The sequence below is a fragment of the Citrus clementina genome, unplaced genomic scaffold (genome assembly GCF_000493195.1).
Source record: "Citrus clementina cultivar Clemenules unplaced genomic scaffold, Citrus_clementina_v1.0 scaffold_5, whole genome shotgun sequence".
NCBI classification, from domain to species: domain Eukaryota; kingdom Viridiplantae; phylum Streptophyta; class Magnoliopsida; order Sapindales; family Rutaceae; genus Citrus; species Citrus x clementina.
Genome location: NW_006262201.1, coordinates 43220499 through 43238418, shown reverse-complemented (window position 1 = coordinate 43238418; position 17920 = coordinate 43220499). Strand labels below are relative to the sequence as shown.

Below are 17920 nucleotides of genomic sequence, written 5' to 3'. Positions count from 1 at the left end.
GGGGGGGGGGTCAAATATGGACTTTACAGAATGCAACTTGATTCTATATAAGAATAAAGAACTGATGCAACGGAAAAATATAAAACAATGGGGTGATAGAAAAGGGTAAGGATATTTTCAATATTTCATTTAGTCTAAGAATATTCGGAATAATGAAATAAATTAGAATTTACATTGATTAAAATTCAATAATAATCAATATTATTGATTCTAAAGTTACAAACGACATATATTTATAGTGATTTTAACCTAAGATTCTTGTCTAAATTAGGGATATAATAGTGAATACTAAACAATAAAATTCTAAATAGTCAACTAGAGATACATTAATTAAAATAGTTCTAAGTTCTACAAATTTTAATTTAATTAGGATTTTTTTTTTTAACTTTTCAACACTCCCATTGGATAGAAAAAAATTCATCCTCGAATTTCGCTTGTTATAGTCCCCAATATAATCTTCGTTTGCCTTAAAATTAGTCTTCAAAATATAACTCCGGTGCTGATGAATAAACTTGAAATTTCCAATCTTGGTGTTTACATTCATCCAATTTGTCTAATAGAGTGGGATAAAATCTTCAACCAACAATTTCTCTACCCATCTCTTGTCGAAACGAGAGCTACTATTGAGGACAAATGAATTTTCCTCATAATCTTCCGCATTCAGAAAAATCCCTTTCTTCATATCTTCAAAAATGGACTAATCAAATCTCGGAGCGGATTGAAATCAACAATTGTATGTTGAACAGTTCACGTAGATGTGAATGGCTAAATAATATTTTCATCAGATTCGTTGTCATTGGCCTCAGCAATCAATCACGCATCTTTCTCGCTCAAACACATACACATCATAGTTTTATCTCTCAAAAAACATATCTATGAATATGTTTCATGACTCAAAAAACATATCGTTCTCTAACAATTATCCCTCCGAACTCTCTCAAAAATAAATTGTTTCATGACTCAATTTTTTTTTTTTATCAATAACTTTTTTTTCAGTTCTTTTCTCTCCTTTTTTTTTTCACGCACTGTTTATTTTTTCCACTTTTTTTCTTTTTTTATACTTTTAAAAAAAAATGAAAAATCTGAAAAATTAAAAAGGGCAAAATTGTAATATTAGTCAAACCCTAAATTTAGAGCTGGCAAAATGGGTCATCGGATTATTTTCGTGTCGTATCAAATTTAGTTCGACCCAAGCACGACCAATTTAATAATAGTGTTAAAATATTAAGATCTAAAACCGACATGGAAAATAAACTGGTTACCCAATAACCCACTTAATATCTATATGTTTAACAAAATTTATATTAAACACACACACTCTTATAATTTATTGATATTATAAATTATACATATCACTAAAATATTACACATTTTCTACTATTGAAATTTTAATTATATGTATGTAAATAGTATAATATATCAATATTATAAAATATACATGTCTATTAACATTTTACATATTTACACTATTGGAATTCTAAATCTAAATAAAATTTTATAAATGAAATACTATATATATGTTCATCCTTAAAAAAAATAAAAAAATAAAAATAGATAATCATGTTCAATATTTGAGTTTTGATGACAAGAACCTATAAATTAATTTAAAATAAAAAATATAATTGTATTATTGATTAAGTAAATGTATCAAGAACTTTAACATTAACCCAACACTGAAAAAAATGTGTCAACCTGGATCCAACCCATTTAATAATCATGTCAAATTTGACAACTCATACCCATTTATTCGTGTCGTGTTTATGTCAAATAATCGGGTCGTGTCAACTTTTGCCAGCTATACCTAAACTCACTATGGAGGCGTATTCCAGTCAACGGCGACTAAGAATCTGGTTAGAGACTATGAAGCTGATAAAGATGGTGTCAAGGAACCTGTTGGTGATGGTGGCGAGATCCAATTTACAGCCGCAGTGGGAGATCGTTGGTGGAGGAGTGCACTGGATTTGTGGCCTTTGGGGCTGTGTTTGAGGCGGTGGGTTACTGAAACGGCAGCGAGAGGGGTGGAACTTGACAGCTGGTGTTGTTTGACTCCGATGCTATTTTTCTGTTTGTTTTTTTCTAATTTTTCTGTTTTCATTTTTTTGGATTTTTTTCAATCGATATAAATCAAGAATGATAAATTGAAATTCGAAAATGATACATGGGGAAATGGCAACTACAAACAATATAATCCAAGCTTTTAGCTTTGATAGCAAACATGGATGAAATAATGGAAAAGGGTAGGGATATTTTCAATACCCCATATATTTAAGATGTTAATACTCATTGATTTTACAAAATACTGTCAAAAAATAAAAGTACAAAACTCACGCAGAATCTCAAAACTAAAATTTAATAATAATCAGCACAATTATTTCTAAAGTTATAGAAGACGCCATGTTATAGTGACCTAAACCAAACGGCATAGCAATAAAATAAATATTACATAACTCTTATCTAAATTAAAATTGCAACTTAAATAAGTACATAAAAAATAAAATTCTAAATAGGTAACTAAATACACATTAATTAAATTATTTATAAACTCTAAACTCTATAAATTTAAATTTAATTAGGGTTTATTGCTCTTCATCACTACACCAACAACTAAAATGTGTAAATTCGTCGTTTGTATTTATCTGCATGCATAAGTTGGAGTCGGCATGGCACTGAAATAACATGAATGGAGAATAGATGCGCGACTTTTGCATTCCAGCGAAGGCGACATCTCATCTCAGCCGGTAAAAAGAGGACAAAGGTGAGTTTGTTGGCATTTCTCTTGGACTCGGGTTCGCTAGGGCCCTTTTCGCATTGTATCCCTTTCCTATGCATCATAATAATAATAATAATGTAATACATCAGTATTTATTTTATTTTAGTTTTTGACGTAAATAACAACAATTTGGTCGGCTTTCTTCGCATAAATCAAGTTTGCTCTATTACGTGTACTTGTATCCTCTGAATAACTCCATTTTATTTATTTGTTGTACTCCAATTCCTTTCCTTTTATTTACTTGATACATTAATGAGTAATGAGACTTGAAAGGAACATTTGGCAGCCCTTTTCTTTCAGAAATGGGAAGAAAAGGTAAATAATACAAAGAGAATATTTCCGAGGACCCTCATCTAGGCATCTGCATTCTACGGTACTTTGTTTCTCTCTGTCTCAGCAGTATAGCTCGCCCATAATCAGTTTTTGTCATCATGTGTGTGTGTGTGTGGAACAGTGGATTAAGCAATTTGTAATAACTTCTGTGCAATTCAATTACTGCGTGTCTTGGTGTTTGCTCGTGCTTTTTGCGAACGATCCTGCAAATAGATTGGAAGTTGATGCCAATAAGGTGATCGGGCCTGATTCTCGTTCGGTCCAGCTATTATAGTTACAGAATGGACCTGCACGAAAGAGATTTTTTTCTACACCCCTAAAGTGTCTCATAAAACCCCTTTGCAATTGACTTTTACGTAAATAACCAAATTTAATTTTTTTTATTTGGAATGGTATTTCTCTCAAACACTTAAATAAATTTCATTTTAAAAAATTATTTAAACATACCAATTTTACAATTTATATTTATATTTTAAATTTTATTGAAAAAATATTTTTAAAAAGAATTATAAGAGTTTACACTTATAGAGATAAAAACTATATAATAAAAAGAAAATAATTTAAGATTTTAGGATTTTTATGTATTTTATAAGTAAAAAATTAAAAGAAATATTTTTTAGGGTAAAATTTTTGGGAAGATGATTAATTTTAATCTGTAGTTTATATTTTGGCTTGTATTTTTTTAACTTAAATTAGGATATTTAAGTAAATAAAATTCAGAGGTGCTGTTGTAACGATTTTAGAGGGCTGTTAAAGCTCTGCTCTGCTTGAAATTGAATTGGTCCAGTTGGTCGCTCACTTTGGCCCAACTACATTTTTCAGCTTTTGTGCTGGACAGCCTCCGACTATCAAGGCTGCTAAAATGCAACCCAAATTTTCTAAGTACACCCTCGACAGCCAGGGCATGTTTTTTATTTTATTGAAGTTCCAATACCATTTAACCCCCTTAAATTGTAATGAAATCCAGAATGTGGTTGTATTCAAGAGGAAGTTTCCGTTATATCCGTAATTACTAATTACTAGTTTTTTTTTTTCCTTTGAGAAGACTAGTTACTAGTTACTATTTTTTTTTTTAAAATCTAAATTTAAATCTATTTTCTTAAATATTTTTACCACCTGTGAATGAGATATTTTAAAAACACAGCCGTTACATATTTATCCCTATAAATATTATTAGTAAGAATATACTATAAAACTAGATAGATATGCATTCATTTTTAGTAATAAATTAAAAATGAAAAAAGTAATTGTGGTGCCAAAATTGTTGCTGGAAAAAATCTTCCATGCTCAAGTAAATTTGTGATTTTCTTAAAATAATTTGGTTGCAAAAATAGATAAAATGTAATGAAAATTCTCTCAATTAATTGTAAGTGAATAATGATTCTTGCTAAGTTTGATAACATTCTAGTTTATATCAAAAATTTCAACCATTTTTTACTCTTGTCAACTTTTTTTTTATAGTTTTTTAGAAGGTAGTTGCAACAGTTAGAAGAAAATGATTAGTTAAATACTATTTATAATTTTATATCTTACGTGGTCTAATTATCATAGACGTAATTAATTATCATTCAAATATTTTTAACGACCTTTACAAATTTGAATATATAATTCGAACCGTCATTATCAAGTCCTAAATGAATTGTATTAGCTCATAATCATAGAGCTCTCATTTATTGTGGTGCTATGTTACATATTTGTAATTTTTATGAAGGAGAAAATTCAAGAACTACACATGTACTTCTCAAGTTAAATTATTAAATATTGATCTCTTCACATTTTGAAAATTAAAATAACTATTTACAGTTAATCTTGGAGTTTTAGATTCTTGGATTTATTAGAATTCATTTTTCTTGATAACCTTTATAGGAGATTTTAAAATTAAAAAAAAAAATTGGCGCAACCGGCATACAACTTGAACGTCTTTGGTCTGAGTGGAAAATATTCTAAACGAGAAGGTTGTAATTATAATTAAACAAACCATTGAAACGTAACTTTTAGTTCAGTATCCTTCAAAACGACAATCCTGGTGGTCATAAATCTCAACCTGTAGAGAGAGAGAAGTGCTGGAGGCAGGAGAAAAATCATCTTCAGCGGCGGCAACCATTGCCTACCTAGTCCGCGCGCATCAGGTTATCATTATGAAGCGTCATCGTTATTTGTTTTTTCGGGTTTTGTTATCAGATCAGATTCGATATATCACTGCTGTTGTTCACTATGTCAATTACAACATGAAATATCTTCGAACGAAAAAGGATCGATTCGAAATTTGGATCGTCTTTTCTTTTCCTTTTTTTTTCCTGGGCTAATCGGTGAAACGAGTAACTGATAGAAAATAATCTTCTGATTGTCAGTTAATGGCAGCGCCAAAAAATCGCGTTGGTTGCATTGTCTTTGGAATTCTATATCAACTGCAAAATCGTTTTCATTGCTCTGTATTTTTCTTGTGGGGAATTTTTTACAAACTTTACATCTTTGCCATTTAAATCTAAACAAGCTGGTGCTCGATCCTCATTCAATTTAATCATCTATGTTTTGTTAAATTACATCTTCCCCTTGCTATTTTCTTATTTTCTGTGTACTGCCGGCATGTAATTACATGTTTTTCACTTTTTTTTTTCAGAGGTTGGTTTATGCATCTAAACGTCTCTGCTTGTTTATGGTTAATCTTTATTGTTTGTGTTTTGAAGATGCAGGTTGCTGCGCGGAAGATTCTTTTTAGACCATGGTTTTTTCTACAGCTATTGATCATGAAGACCATGAAGACCATCACTATTTCCTTTCTCGTAAGAGGCTGAAAATTTCGAATTTTGATTGTCAGCATTTTGTTTCTAATCTCTCCGAACACATTTATGCCAACGCTACCTCATCAATGCAACCAAGTGCAGAAGATTGCTCCACTAATGGGTATTACATTTTTGTTCCCTCGTCTTAATTAATTTTCCTCTTGGGTTTTTTGCTATTGCTGTTACAGACCGTCTAAAATTATCATCAATGATTTGTCAGGTGCGTTGTTATGGGGGACATTTCTTCATCTTGTTGCAATTTTGATGAAAAGTTTCATTCAGGGTTTTTCATGAAGATGAGGTGCCAATCAAATGGCACCGGTGGTGATGTTCAACAGTCTTCCAGTAGTGGAGGAACTTCATACCTGGACAAGAGGTACTATGGTTACACCCCGGCTGGTAGTGTGAGTGGATGGATGTATATCAATGAAAGTGGCCAGATGTGTGGACCTTATATTCAGCATCAGCTATATGAGGGTTTATCGACTGGTTTCCTCCCTGATGAGCTTCCTGTGTATCCTGTTGTCAATGGAACATTAATCAACCCCGTACCATTGAAGTACTTTAAGCAGTTTCCTGACCATGTTGCCTCAGGCTTTGCATATCTGAATACTGGCAACATGAGACAAGAGGGCCTTTTTCATCATAGTGCTCCAGAAACTGTTTGTTCTGATTCTCAATTAGTATCACAATCACTTGTCAACTGTAGTTATATCTACAATCCGATGGTGTCAAACCCTGAAGCAGCTAATTGTGTTCCATCATTTTTACCAGGGGTACTGTTTATTTTCTGTTTAAAATGTATTATTTTGTTCTCCTACAAAGTCATTTTGATTGTATTTCACTACATGAAATACGTGGTATGATATGCCTATTGAAGTGTTTTTTTTTTTCATTTGTATATTTTTTCCAGTCAAGTGAAGATGCTTGTTGGTTGTTTGAGGATGACGAAGGAAGGAAACATGGACCACATTCACTTTTAGAACTATATTCTTGTCATCAATATGGATACCTCAAGGATTCGGTCGTGGTAAGTTATAAAGTTATGGCAGCATTTATTATGAAGGAGGCACTGGGCATTAAGTGTATGATCTCTTAATCTCCAATTTTTGGCGAAGTGTTTTAGTCTAATGAAATTTTTTAGAACTGTTTACTGTAAAGGATCATGTTTTGGCACACATTTGTCAGAGGGGAAGAGCACACTGAAGGATATCTGTATATTGTTTGCACACTGTAGGATAGTTGCTTAATATAGTGTTTACCTGTCAGACGGTGTCCTGGCTAGTGACTGGTCCTGAAGTTGTTGTATCTGATGTTATGATCAGTCATATTGTGATTATTAATCTTCAATTGCTTGGGGATATCACTTGGACACATTTGGGTATTCCACAAAGTTCTGTTGTTTCTCACTCTGGCTTTATGTTTATTTTATTATGCAGATACATCATGATGAAAATAAGGTTGGTCCCATCAAATTGCTGTCTGCTATAAATGCATGGAGAATAAATGGACTGGAAACTGTCCATGCATCTGATGCTAAAATTTATAAGGCCGGCTCATCCATGAACTTCATATCTGAAATTTCTGAAGGTGTTTCTTCTCAACTTCATGCTGGAATAATGAAAACAGCACGTAGAGTTCTGTTAGATGAGATCATCAGCAACATCATATCAGAGTATGTTACTTCAAAGAAAGCTCAGAAACACCTTAAGCTTCACCAAGTTAATCAGGCTGCTAACAGTGGCTATTCTGATGGCAGAATGGTAATTTACACAGCATTTTATTTTGCAAGAATGAGCTGTATATACAATTGCTGAACATTTACCATGCTGTGGCCTTATTTTTATCTAATATGTTGCAATACCTTGCTTTGGCAGTCTGAAATTGCCTGTGAGACAGATAATGGATGTGAGAGGAGCAATCATGCTACAACTGGCTTTGAGGCAGCAGCCAGTCACAATATTTCTAATCAGATGTGTAAACATGAAATTCATACACTATCTTCTGCTTGCACAAAATCTGGTGGAAGCATTGAGATCTTCTGGGGGTCTTATAACATTGTATGTAAAATGCTTTTTGATCACTGTATGCAAGTCATGTGGAATGCTGTCTTTGGTGACCGTGTAGCAGAATATTCTTCTGCCTGGAGAAAGAGAAAACTTTGGTCTGGACATCCAAAGATTACTGGACCTGCCAGTGACTATAAGGATGATCGAAAGAGGATGGAGCAAGCACCTTCTCGACATGTAAGTGGTGATCCTATTTAGGGATTATGTAGTCATTTTTTTTTCATATTTGTTACACCTGAAGTCATTTGTAATGGTATGGACAGTTGCTATCTGAGCAGGACTCCTCTGTATCTGATGATGATTGCCCTCCCGGTTTTGGGATGGTGGAAATCAGAACAGAAAATGATGTACAGCCGTATCATTTGTCTTTATCTGTTCCTGTGGGAGAAAATTTATCTAAACAGAAGAATCTATCATGCAATGATCATCTATTACTCGATGATGTAAAATGCATCCTCGATGGTGTGGAAAATGAGCTCTATTTGTCCACAAAGGCAACTTATACTGAGTATGTTGAAATTCTCGTGGAAGATGAAGTGAGGAAAGTAGTAAGTGCTTCAAAGGGTATCAACATGAAAGAGGTAATATGAAAAGTTTAGTTAGACTTCTGCTGACTTCCTGCATATTGCGGTTTTTTTTTTTTTCCCTTAGCTCTTCAACATTTCAAATTGGTTATGGTAATCATTTCTTGAGGAAACAACTTTGTTGATGCAGGATGTTGTTGACCCTTCAAGTCATGATCTGCATACCTGCCAATGCGGTTTTGCAGATGTAAATGGTGGGATGAGGATTGATTCAAATGAAACATCTGCTGAGATATTTTCATCTGAAGATTCTAAGAGTCTATTCCAAGCTGGAAAACCCCTGTCAAAGGATCTTTTGTCTAATATTTTGGCATGTGCTTTTAAGAGATCATTTAGTGGTTTTGTAGACAATGTGGTTGATGAGCTAGAAACTGATGAGCCGTCTCCACCTGGATTTGAAGACAGTGTCAGAAAACTTGTTCCATCATGTAATGGCAAATTCCAATTTTCATGGTCGGATGAGTTTACCACTAAGATGGGAGAATATGTTGCCATAGCAATGTGCCGTCAGAAGTTGCATGCAATTGTAGTTGGTGAGTGGAAGTCATTGTTTGTTGATGATGCTCTTCAGCAGTTTCTTGCGTTGTGGTGTAATATGAAGGAATGCTGTGAAGCTGATGGCAATGAGAAAGCGGTCTGTTTTGTTTATTATTTTATTTTCTTTTTTAAATTTCACTCTTTAGAGTGAACTGTATATGTGTTGATTTTTGAAGCACTTGATTTCTTATATGTTCCTCGGGTGCTTATTTGGTGTTTCAGGAAGGAGCCTCTAATGCTCACAATGAACATCATGGTGATACCTCTACTGTCGTAGACAAACTTAAAGAAGGATCAAAGAGATTTCACAGTTCAGAAGCATCTACAATGGTTGAAAAATATACGTATCACCGCAAGAAAAAGTTGTTGCGGAAAAAGTTTGGATCACCCTCTAATTGTTCCAATTCTGTTGAGAATGCATTTCAGACTGAACATGTAGAGAAGTCGAGAAAACAGGGAGTTGCTGGAGATGTTTTTGAAAATGCCAAAGTTCAACCCAGTGCTGTATCTTCTAAAAAGATTGGAAAGAACAAGCTAATTGATGCATCTTCTAAGAAGATTGGAGCAAATAAATTCACTTCTGTACCTTCTAAAATGATTGGAAAAAACAAAGTAACCGCTGAATCATCTGCCAGTGCTGGGTCGTCTAAAGTCAAGAGTAAGTTACCCAGTGGCTACTCATCAGCCAAAAGTACAATCAGTCAGAAAGTAATGAAAGTTACCTCTGCAGTTCAAAGTATGACAATTCCTCACTAATGCAATTTGTAGTTGCTATAATTTAGATTATCATACACGTTTAAATTATAATGGTTTTTGTCCATTCTAGGAGATAAGGTGCCTGTGCCAAAACCTTCTGGTGAGATGTTGTCAACCTTGAGCGCTGATGGAAATGATGTAGGGAAGGTTGTTCGTGGCAAAGCCCATAATGTTGGAATTGAGAAAGATTCTATTCTTGATTCCTCTAAAAGCAAACCAAATGGTAATATTGCCTTTGTTGTTCTCTCTCTCCCTCTCTCTCTCTCTCTATATCCATCTATCTATCTATCTATCTATGTGTGTGTGTGTAAAATGAGGATCAAGCTATGAGACAGAAACAGAAATTCCAATATGCTAAGGTACACAAAACACTGTATTGGAATCCTTTTTTTTTTTTAGCTTGGTCAAAATGTGGGATTCTCTTCTGGAAGATTATTCTACACACACACACACACACACACATGGGTGGGGATCCTTCACTCAAAATTTTGACTTAAAAAGGTGACATATTTTTCGTCCATTGGATTCATTCAATCCAATGTAAGGATTTGAAGTAAAAAAGTAGCATTTTTGTCTGTGTCCACCTACTGTTGGATTCAAATCCAATGGCTCATAAAATCTGCATACGGTGGGCCCACCATGTTTAAAAATTAAAAAACAATGAGCCATTGGATTTAATGGCTCCAATTACGATCCTGCACTTTAGAATATATATACATACATATACATATACATATACATGCATACACGCACATATATAATTTGATTTCCTTACTGATACAATGGATTTTTTCTTCACGTGCAGCTACCAAGGAATCAAAACAGAAAAGGAAGCGTACAATGGATGGTTTGGAGTTACATGCTACCAAGGCTCTGAAAGTAGCGAAGGGTACCGCTAAGCAAGCAGCTTCTAGACAGGTTGCCATGAAAAAGACTAAGGCTAGTAAATCCAGAACATCGAATCTCTGCCCAAGATCTGATGGATGTGCTCGGTCTTCAATCAGTGGATGGGAATGGCATAAATGGTCTCTGAATGCTAGTCCTGCTGAAAGAGCTCGTGTCAGGGGAGCTCAGTATGTTCACACCAAGTATTTAGGTCCTGAGGTCAATGCATCTCAGTGGGCAAATGGTAAGGGTCTTTCTGCAAGAACAAATAGGGTGAAGCTGCGCAATCTTCTTGCTGCTGCAGAGGGTGCGGAGCTTTTGAAAGCTTCTCAAGTGAAGGTGATTGACCAACAAAGTTGTTTTTGGAATGCCTTTATCTTCTCTTTAGTTGTTGTAAAGTACTGTGTAGGTTGTCATCCTAAACTATTATATCAATTGTCAGGCAAGGAAAAAGCGTTTACGTTTCCAACGGAGCAAGATACATGACTGGGGTCTTGTTGCACTAGAGCCAATAGAGGCAGAGGACTTTGTCATCGAATATGTAGGAGAGCTTATTCGTCTCAAGGTAGTTTCAATTAAGCTTTTTAAATAATGGCTTCTGTTTTTAGCTGGAATCAACTGTCAGACCCTTTTTTTTTTGGTCACTTTTTCAATTGAATGTACTAAGCTGTCCCTTTTCTTGTGATAGATCACCATTAATTATTTTTTTTAAAAAAAAATTCAACAGATATCTGATATACGCGAATGTCGTTACGAGAAGATGGGAATTGGCAGCAGCTATCTCTTTAGACTTGATGATGGTTACGTGGTGGGTAAAACTACAATAATATGCTACCGTGATTCGACATGTATCTTTTCTTATTTTGTTCGCAGTCCTATAGAGGGATTAAAGAGAATGCTGTCTGATACTCTCAATTGAGCTACAGACAGAGTCAACTTATGTTGGGATGGGAAAACTATCATTTTGTTCATGACATGCTGCATCTTCCACTTTTTAACTTTTTCTGTTTTATTTATTTATTTATTTTTAATAGGAAACAGAGAAACTTTTACAGGATTGAAGGGAATAAGGATTACAGAAGTGAACCAGGGGGGTGGATTGTTTGTTCTGTATTATGGTTACTACTATTTCATTATAGTTTGTCTGTGTATGTGCAGGTTGACGCAACAAAGAGGGGTGGGATTGCCAGATTTATAAATCATTCGTGCAATGTAGGTGCATGAAATGACATGTGAAGTTGGTCTGCTGATTGGAAGTTAGTTAATTTCTGGTATTCTTCATCTGAAATAGTAATTGCTTTTGCAGCCTAACTGCTATACCAAGGTGATAAGTGTTGAAGGTCAAAAAAAAATTTTTATTTATGCAAAGCGGCACATAGCAGCTGGTGAAGAAATTACTTACAACTACAAATTTCCTTTGGAGGAGAAAAAGATTCCTTGCTACTGTGGTTCAAAGAAGTAAGATGGAATTAGGCTTATTGCCGTTCATGCATCCAGTTTTATGATATTACCAACATTCTTGATTGTTCTGATTGCTTTAGGTAATTTTGTAGATTTTTTTAGTGGTATAACATCAAACAAAATTGTATTGGCTGGACTGAGACTCCTTTAGAAGTTTGATGCATTATCTGAAGGCTTTTGTCTATCAATGACACTTGGATTGTGTATGTCCGCATGGAATTGACTAATATTTCTTCTTTATCTTCTGTTAGGTGTCATGGATCATTGAATTAGGAATTACTTTTGTGGTGAAAATCCAGGTATGTCTTTATATAATTGTTTCTTAGACAGGAGTTTTATTTTTTGATCCAATATCCACTGCTTGTGTCTTATAAATGTTTATGGGCGTTGGTTATTCACCTGAGGTTGGTGTATGACATTGTAGCGCTGAGGATAATTGATGTGATTGTTATGCAATTGCCTTTTTGGATCTTTGATGCCATAAAATTTTGAATTCCCTAGTTCTGTTTTACTTCATTTCTCCTTCACTAAGTATTCATATTTACTTTGGTTGTCTATGGTTTAGAAGCTTAATCTTTAGATGCCTTTTGGAGGAAATTTACTTATGGCTCAAAATTGGGGAAACTAGTTCATCTATAGATGAATCTGATTTCTATGGTGTGCAACTTGGTGATCTAACAAGTACTCCTAGTTGTTGAACAAAATGAATGATGTCATTAGGTGAAAGTATCTCTTCTCATTAGTGTATTCTCCAAGAGTTATTCTTCCGGATCATCAGAATATTGAAACTATGTTTTTCTCCTGAGCAATATGATAATTTAACTGCTTTTATGAACCTATTGAAATGCTTCCTGTTATCTGGTGTAATCAATCTGATTTATAGAATTGTTAATCGAAGATTTCAAGGGATTGGCAGAATATTCATGTACAAACTGATATTCAAACACTTGTAAAAACTGATGTGGCATGAAAGTATTGAATATTGGAATGTCAAAAATAAAATAGATTTGTTCAAAGAGATGATGTTGAGTGATAATGATGACATGTAAGTTTATACGAGAAGAGTTTGTATAGGAGTTTGTATCTTAATCCAATAATATGCCTCATATATTAGGAACTGAAAATATTATAATTGCAGAAGAGATTATGGATATTCAGCCGACATAATCTCTTTCCAGTGTAGATGGATGTGCTAAACTTTCATTGTGTGATTAATTTATTTTTAATCCAACTTACAGGTTAGTATACTTTGTAGCTTGACATATTTGGAGGAGCTGAGATTATCTGTCATCCAATAGCTAAAAGCATGATTTTGTTTTTCTCTCCAATGCTGTAAAAGAGCGAATCCAGCCAAGTTCTTGACAGTGTTTATCATCAATTGTATGTTCCTGACACCAAATTGTTTGCATATTCAAATAAATTCAAATTTACTTATTAAACAGTTAGTATCTTTAATTTTTTTAAACGTAAACTTGTCTATGTAGTAGATTACGTGCTATAAGGGGATCCATCACTGACTGATATATATATCATGTTTTAGCCTGCAGTTATGTTGTGAAAATGTGAATATTCCCGTATGAATAGTGAGTCAATAACTTATCAAATGGTCAGTTTAAATCCACTTTGCATGTCAATTTTTGAGTTGGAAATGGAAATTGAAAACTATATCATCAAAATGGTGTTCATAATTTAACTTGTATTTTAGAATAGTGATAGGTACTTTATTTACAAAAAAAAAAATCATATAATCAGTTAGTATTGGTTGTAACAATATCAAATATACATAGTTTGATTTGATTTTGTGTACCCTTGGTGTTTGTGTATCCTTGGTTACATAATTACATATTTCCACGTAATTATTCTGTTTAGTGCAAATAAAAATTTCAAATGCTGCAGTTTGTCCTAATGTCCCTTGGTCTCTCTTGTGCACCTATGTATGAAAAATTGAGGAAGGCCAGAGAACTTTTAACCTTTAGTTAGGAAAGCTTAAGATATGATATTCTAAGTAGGGATGGGTGCTGTGTGTTTGTATCCTGTCAGCTTAAGGTATAACAATATTTGTTGCTTTAACAATATGATTTATTTATTAATCGTGCCAAAAACCCAAACACTAACTCAACATAATTATTAAAATGGTTGTAATTTTGTCATCTGTTTAACATATCTTAATATATTTCACATGTTTTTAGTGTATCTTGTTAGTATTTCTAAAATAATACAATGCTTCCTACTCAAAATACTAATATTTATTTTGGTCCAAACATAAAGTGTGATGAACATATCAGAGTTTCATTGGACAAAAAAACGATTAAGGCAACATGTTAACTCTTAATTGTGCATTGTCAGGTTTGCTTTTTGTGAATTCTAAATCGGAATCCAACACGACTATTTGATGGGCGAACATACACATACACGGCATGATGAATAGTCGTGCCGTATTAGGTCAACCTCAAATCTGCTAGTTTTGTATTGTGTTCGTGTTTGGTTTGACGGGTCATGTCGCAAATTGCCACCTATATGCCGTGGTAGGTTGGCAATGATGGTAATTGTTGTTTTTAGCTTGCCATGAAGGCGTTCTTCTGATTGGAATTTGATATGTGTCTAAAAATTGTCTTGAAAAAACAGCATGGCCTCATTAATGGCATATAGGATGTATCAGTGCCATTTAAATTTGCTTGCTTGTGCTATTTTGTCAGAGCTATGCTTTTAGTTTTGTTTGAATTTGACATTTGTCTCCTCTGAAAGAGTCAATGTCTTCTTTTGATGTTGGTAATTGTTTTTAGTGCTATGAAACTCTGTTGAAGACGTAATGAACCATTTCCGCTTACGTTGTGGGAATTGACACAAGTATTGTCATTTCAGGTTTACTATTACTAGTAGTAAAAGCTGGACGATCTGCTCTGTTGTTCATTTCATATCGAGTTGTATTTGACTACTCTTCGAAGATGAACTACTGACGTGTGTGCGGTCTTGTACACAGATCTCTGTTGCAGATGAGTTTCTCTTCTTAGAAACTGTAAATCAGTTTGTCTTTCCTTGCTAACAACATTTTTGGAACAGCAAATTTTTTGTACAAACATGCATATTTATTTGTTTATTCAATATATAAATAAATGGAATGAATATACAAGATAATTCTTGCAAATGGTGCTGCTACCTCTGCTGGTAATATTATTTGGTGGAGAAAATTGTCATGCAACTCAACATGCATGTCTTTAATTCTTTCAGAGTAAAATGGAGAATTGACAGTAAAACAGAGAATTGAGGACAACTGGAAATCGTTTCCCCTATTTTGCATACAGAATGCTTACGACCGGAGGGCTCAATGCTCATGCTTATTGCTTACCAACCATTGTTTTAAAAACGTTTATGGAGCTATGTTCTGAACATGTCCTGCTTGTCCCTTGGATATGCATAACAAGCAGTCATCTTGAAGGGGCGCTTAGTTTTGAGCCATGGCCTTAATTGAGAATAGTGCGGAACCTACTTGTACTTCTGCTTATCTAGCATTCTATTATTACCAAGGATCTCGTTTGTAATATTAAGCAATAAAAGTTTTCTGCTGAAAAGAAGAGGCAGAGTAGCAACAATGAAGTGGAAGATAATGACCAAGTTTGAGTGCTTTTATGGGATAAAGGATTGACCACTGACTTTAGATGTCATGTCAAGTGTTGGGAGGATTGATTAAGGAATTGAATTAGCTCCAAATTTCAGTAGCCATTAATTTGATTTATTATTGGTGCAGATGTCATCTCTGCATGGGAGAGTGGTGATTAAACAACGATGGGTAGTAAGGAGCTTGTCATGTGCATTTGATAACTGCCAAAGCATTAATTCTTTTTGTTTTTACTTGGCTTGTGTTTATTTCTGTGTCTTTATTTTGTGCCATTCCACTTTCCATTTGGCTGCAGGAGCGGGTCAGTTCACACACTGTTAGCTGCTGGATTGTGGCATTTTTATGCGTTGAGGTACGTATCTGCTTTATTTCCTTAGTTTAACAGCTCATTGTGGGCTGGTACTAGTGGGGGAGGTGCAATCCAAAACGTGAAGTGAAGCGACTCTACCTTAGTGCTGTTTTTCACCTTCATTTCACCTTTTTTTTTAAATATTATTATCAATCCCAAGTTTCCCTTTATTCCCAAGTGAGAACTACTTATAGGAACTTGTAATGAACACTAGGGAGCTTGTAATGAAAAATTGAGAACTTCTAACTAAAAGCAGTAACGGCTCTGTAGTATAGCTGTTCCATTTTAGCCTTGCCCCCCAAGCGGGAACAACTCTACATAGTATAGTCACGCCTGCCAAGCAATATACAAGTAACAAATGCTCTAAAAGTAAAAAAATTACCCTCCTGGAGAGAAAAAGAAATTTTGCTGTAGATCCTTATATTTATGGGTCAGAGAGAGAGAGTTGGAAAGTATAAATGAGGGGAAAACCTTCGTGGATGATGTAAATCTTACTCAAAAAATCCAGGGCAACCATTTTATTTTGTCGGTTTGATGGATTGAGAGAGCACACCGTTGCAAGTTTTTCACTTAAGTAATTAACCAATGTTGTGCTAAATATTAAACATTAACCATAACGTCTTTTAACCCATATAAAATGAGTGTATGTCATCAATAATTGGCTTAAATCTATCCAAAGTGGTTTTGTAAACTAATGTTCATTGGAATTAAAAACAAATATGCCTAGTTTCACACTAAATTTCTTCCCCGCACATTTAGCAGTGTCTATACTAAATCTAAGTGGGTCACTTTGTAAACTAATTACTTGGAGAACTTGATTTCTTTGATGTTTTCATTTAATTTTGGGTAAAATGCACATTTAATGTGATTTTGGTGATACTGAAAGTTAACTTGGCTTCTTTTTTTTTTTCAATCCAAACCTAGGAAACTTGACTTGGAGCAAATAAAAATTTGATTGAAATTGAGATTGTTTTTAACAGAGAAAGAAAAAAGAAAGAAAAATTTATATGAATGGGGGCAGCTGCCACACTTGTCCCACTGTGGCTCCACCACTGTGTGGGTTCTCTATTTTTGCAAAGGCTAACTTGTTTATAGAAGTGTTGCGTAGTGATGATGTTTTCAACTGTTTAACTCAATAGAAAAATGTTGAAATATTATAACCCCCTAATGGATTTTTTTAATTATTATTATTATTATTATTATTATTATTATTATTATTATAATTGCCTGATAACGGTGGTGGGCTAAGTGCCATGGAAGCCCCAAAGTTCCCAAAGTTTGGATCAGCAGCTTTAAGAAATGATTTGAAGGCATAATAAATGTGTAGTAATTAGAGGGAAGACGCCCTTTGTTGGTCCCGCGCTCTGCATATTCCTTGCAGTTGTATTCGACCTTAGCGCATTGGTGAATAACCCTGGTCAAGCTTCTGGTCGTTGCTGTTTGCTGATCTGAATCCAATTAGCCGTGCAACTTTCTTCAATCTGACGGCATGACTTGCATGAGAAGTAACTCCGCCTGTGTCTTGTTTGTTTCATGGATTGCCTACACAGCCGGTCCCAAGCCCGGATAAAGGAGGAGGGTTGTGGCAGGAAGCAATGTAGGATCAAACCTCAAACAAGTTATATGGGCAAACTGAATTTGTTGTTACTTGGATTGAAATTACTTTTTGAGTTGATTTGGTAGTATGATATGATATGAGACGGCAGTTAAAGACTTGTCACATTCATCTTATATCTACACACACACACACACACACACACGGGGGAGATGTTGCACG

The 17920-nt window shown here is 34.3% G+C and overlaps 1 protein-coding gene across 10 annotated transcripts in view; it reads left to right on the top strand.

Moving 5' to 3' along the window:
• The first annotated feature begins 5121 nt into the window (after nt 1–5121).
• Nucleotides 5122–17920, top strand: part of LOC18040954 (histone-lysine N-methyltransferase ATXR7) — a 15303-nt gene continuing 2504 nt past the window's right edge. The window contains exons 1-19 of one of the 10 annotated variants that reach the window (XR_002905546.1): nt 5122–5232; nt 5797–6007; nt 6107–6662; nt 6800–6916; nt 7326–7649; nt 7764–8132; nt 8219–8536; nt 8670–9173; nt 9299–9812; nt 9903–10055; nt 10638–11056; nt 11160–11282; nt 11445–11525; nt 11876–11929; nt 12024–12175; nt 12430–12477; nt 13417–13558; nt 14525–14703; nt 15041–16146. Coding sequence is in view for 2 of the 10 variants with exons in the window: in XM_006435446.2 (XP_006435509.1) it covers nt 5826–6007; nt 6107–6662; nt 6800–6916; nt 7326–7649; nt 7764–8132; nt 8219–8536; nt 8670–9173; nt 9299–9812; nt 9903–10055; nt 10638–11056; nt 11160–11282; nt 11445–11525; nt 11876–11929; nt 12024–12175; nt 12430–12451 (3888 nt within the window). In the remaining 8 variants the exon portion in view is untranslated. Of the gene's footprint in view, nt 5233–5790; nt 6008–6106; nt 6663–6799; nt 6917–7325; nt 7650–7763; nt 8133–8218; nt 8537–8669; nt 9174–9298; nt 9813–9902; nt 10056–10637; nt 11057–11159; nt 11283–11444; nt 11526–11875; nt 11930–12023; nt 12176–12429; nt 12478–13416; nt 13773–14524; nt 14704–15040; nt 16528–17920 lie in introns of those variants that run through there. The other 9 variants (XR_002905551.1, XR_002905549.1, XR_002905545.1 and 6 more) reach the window with 9 other exon arrangements.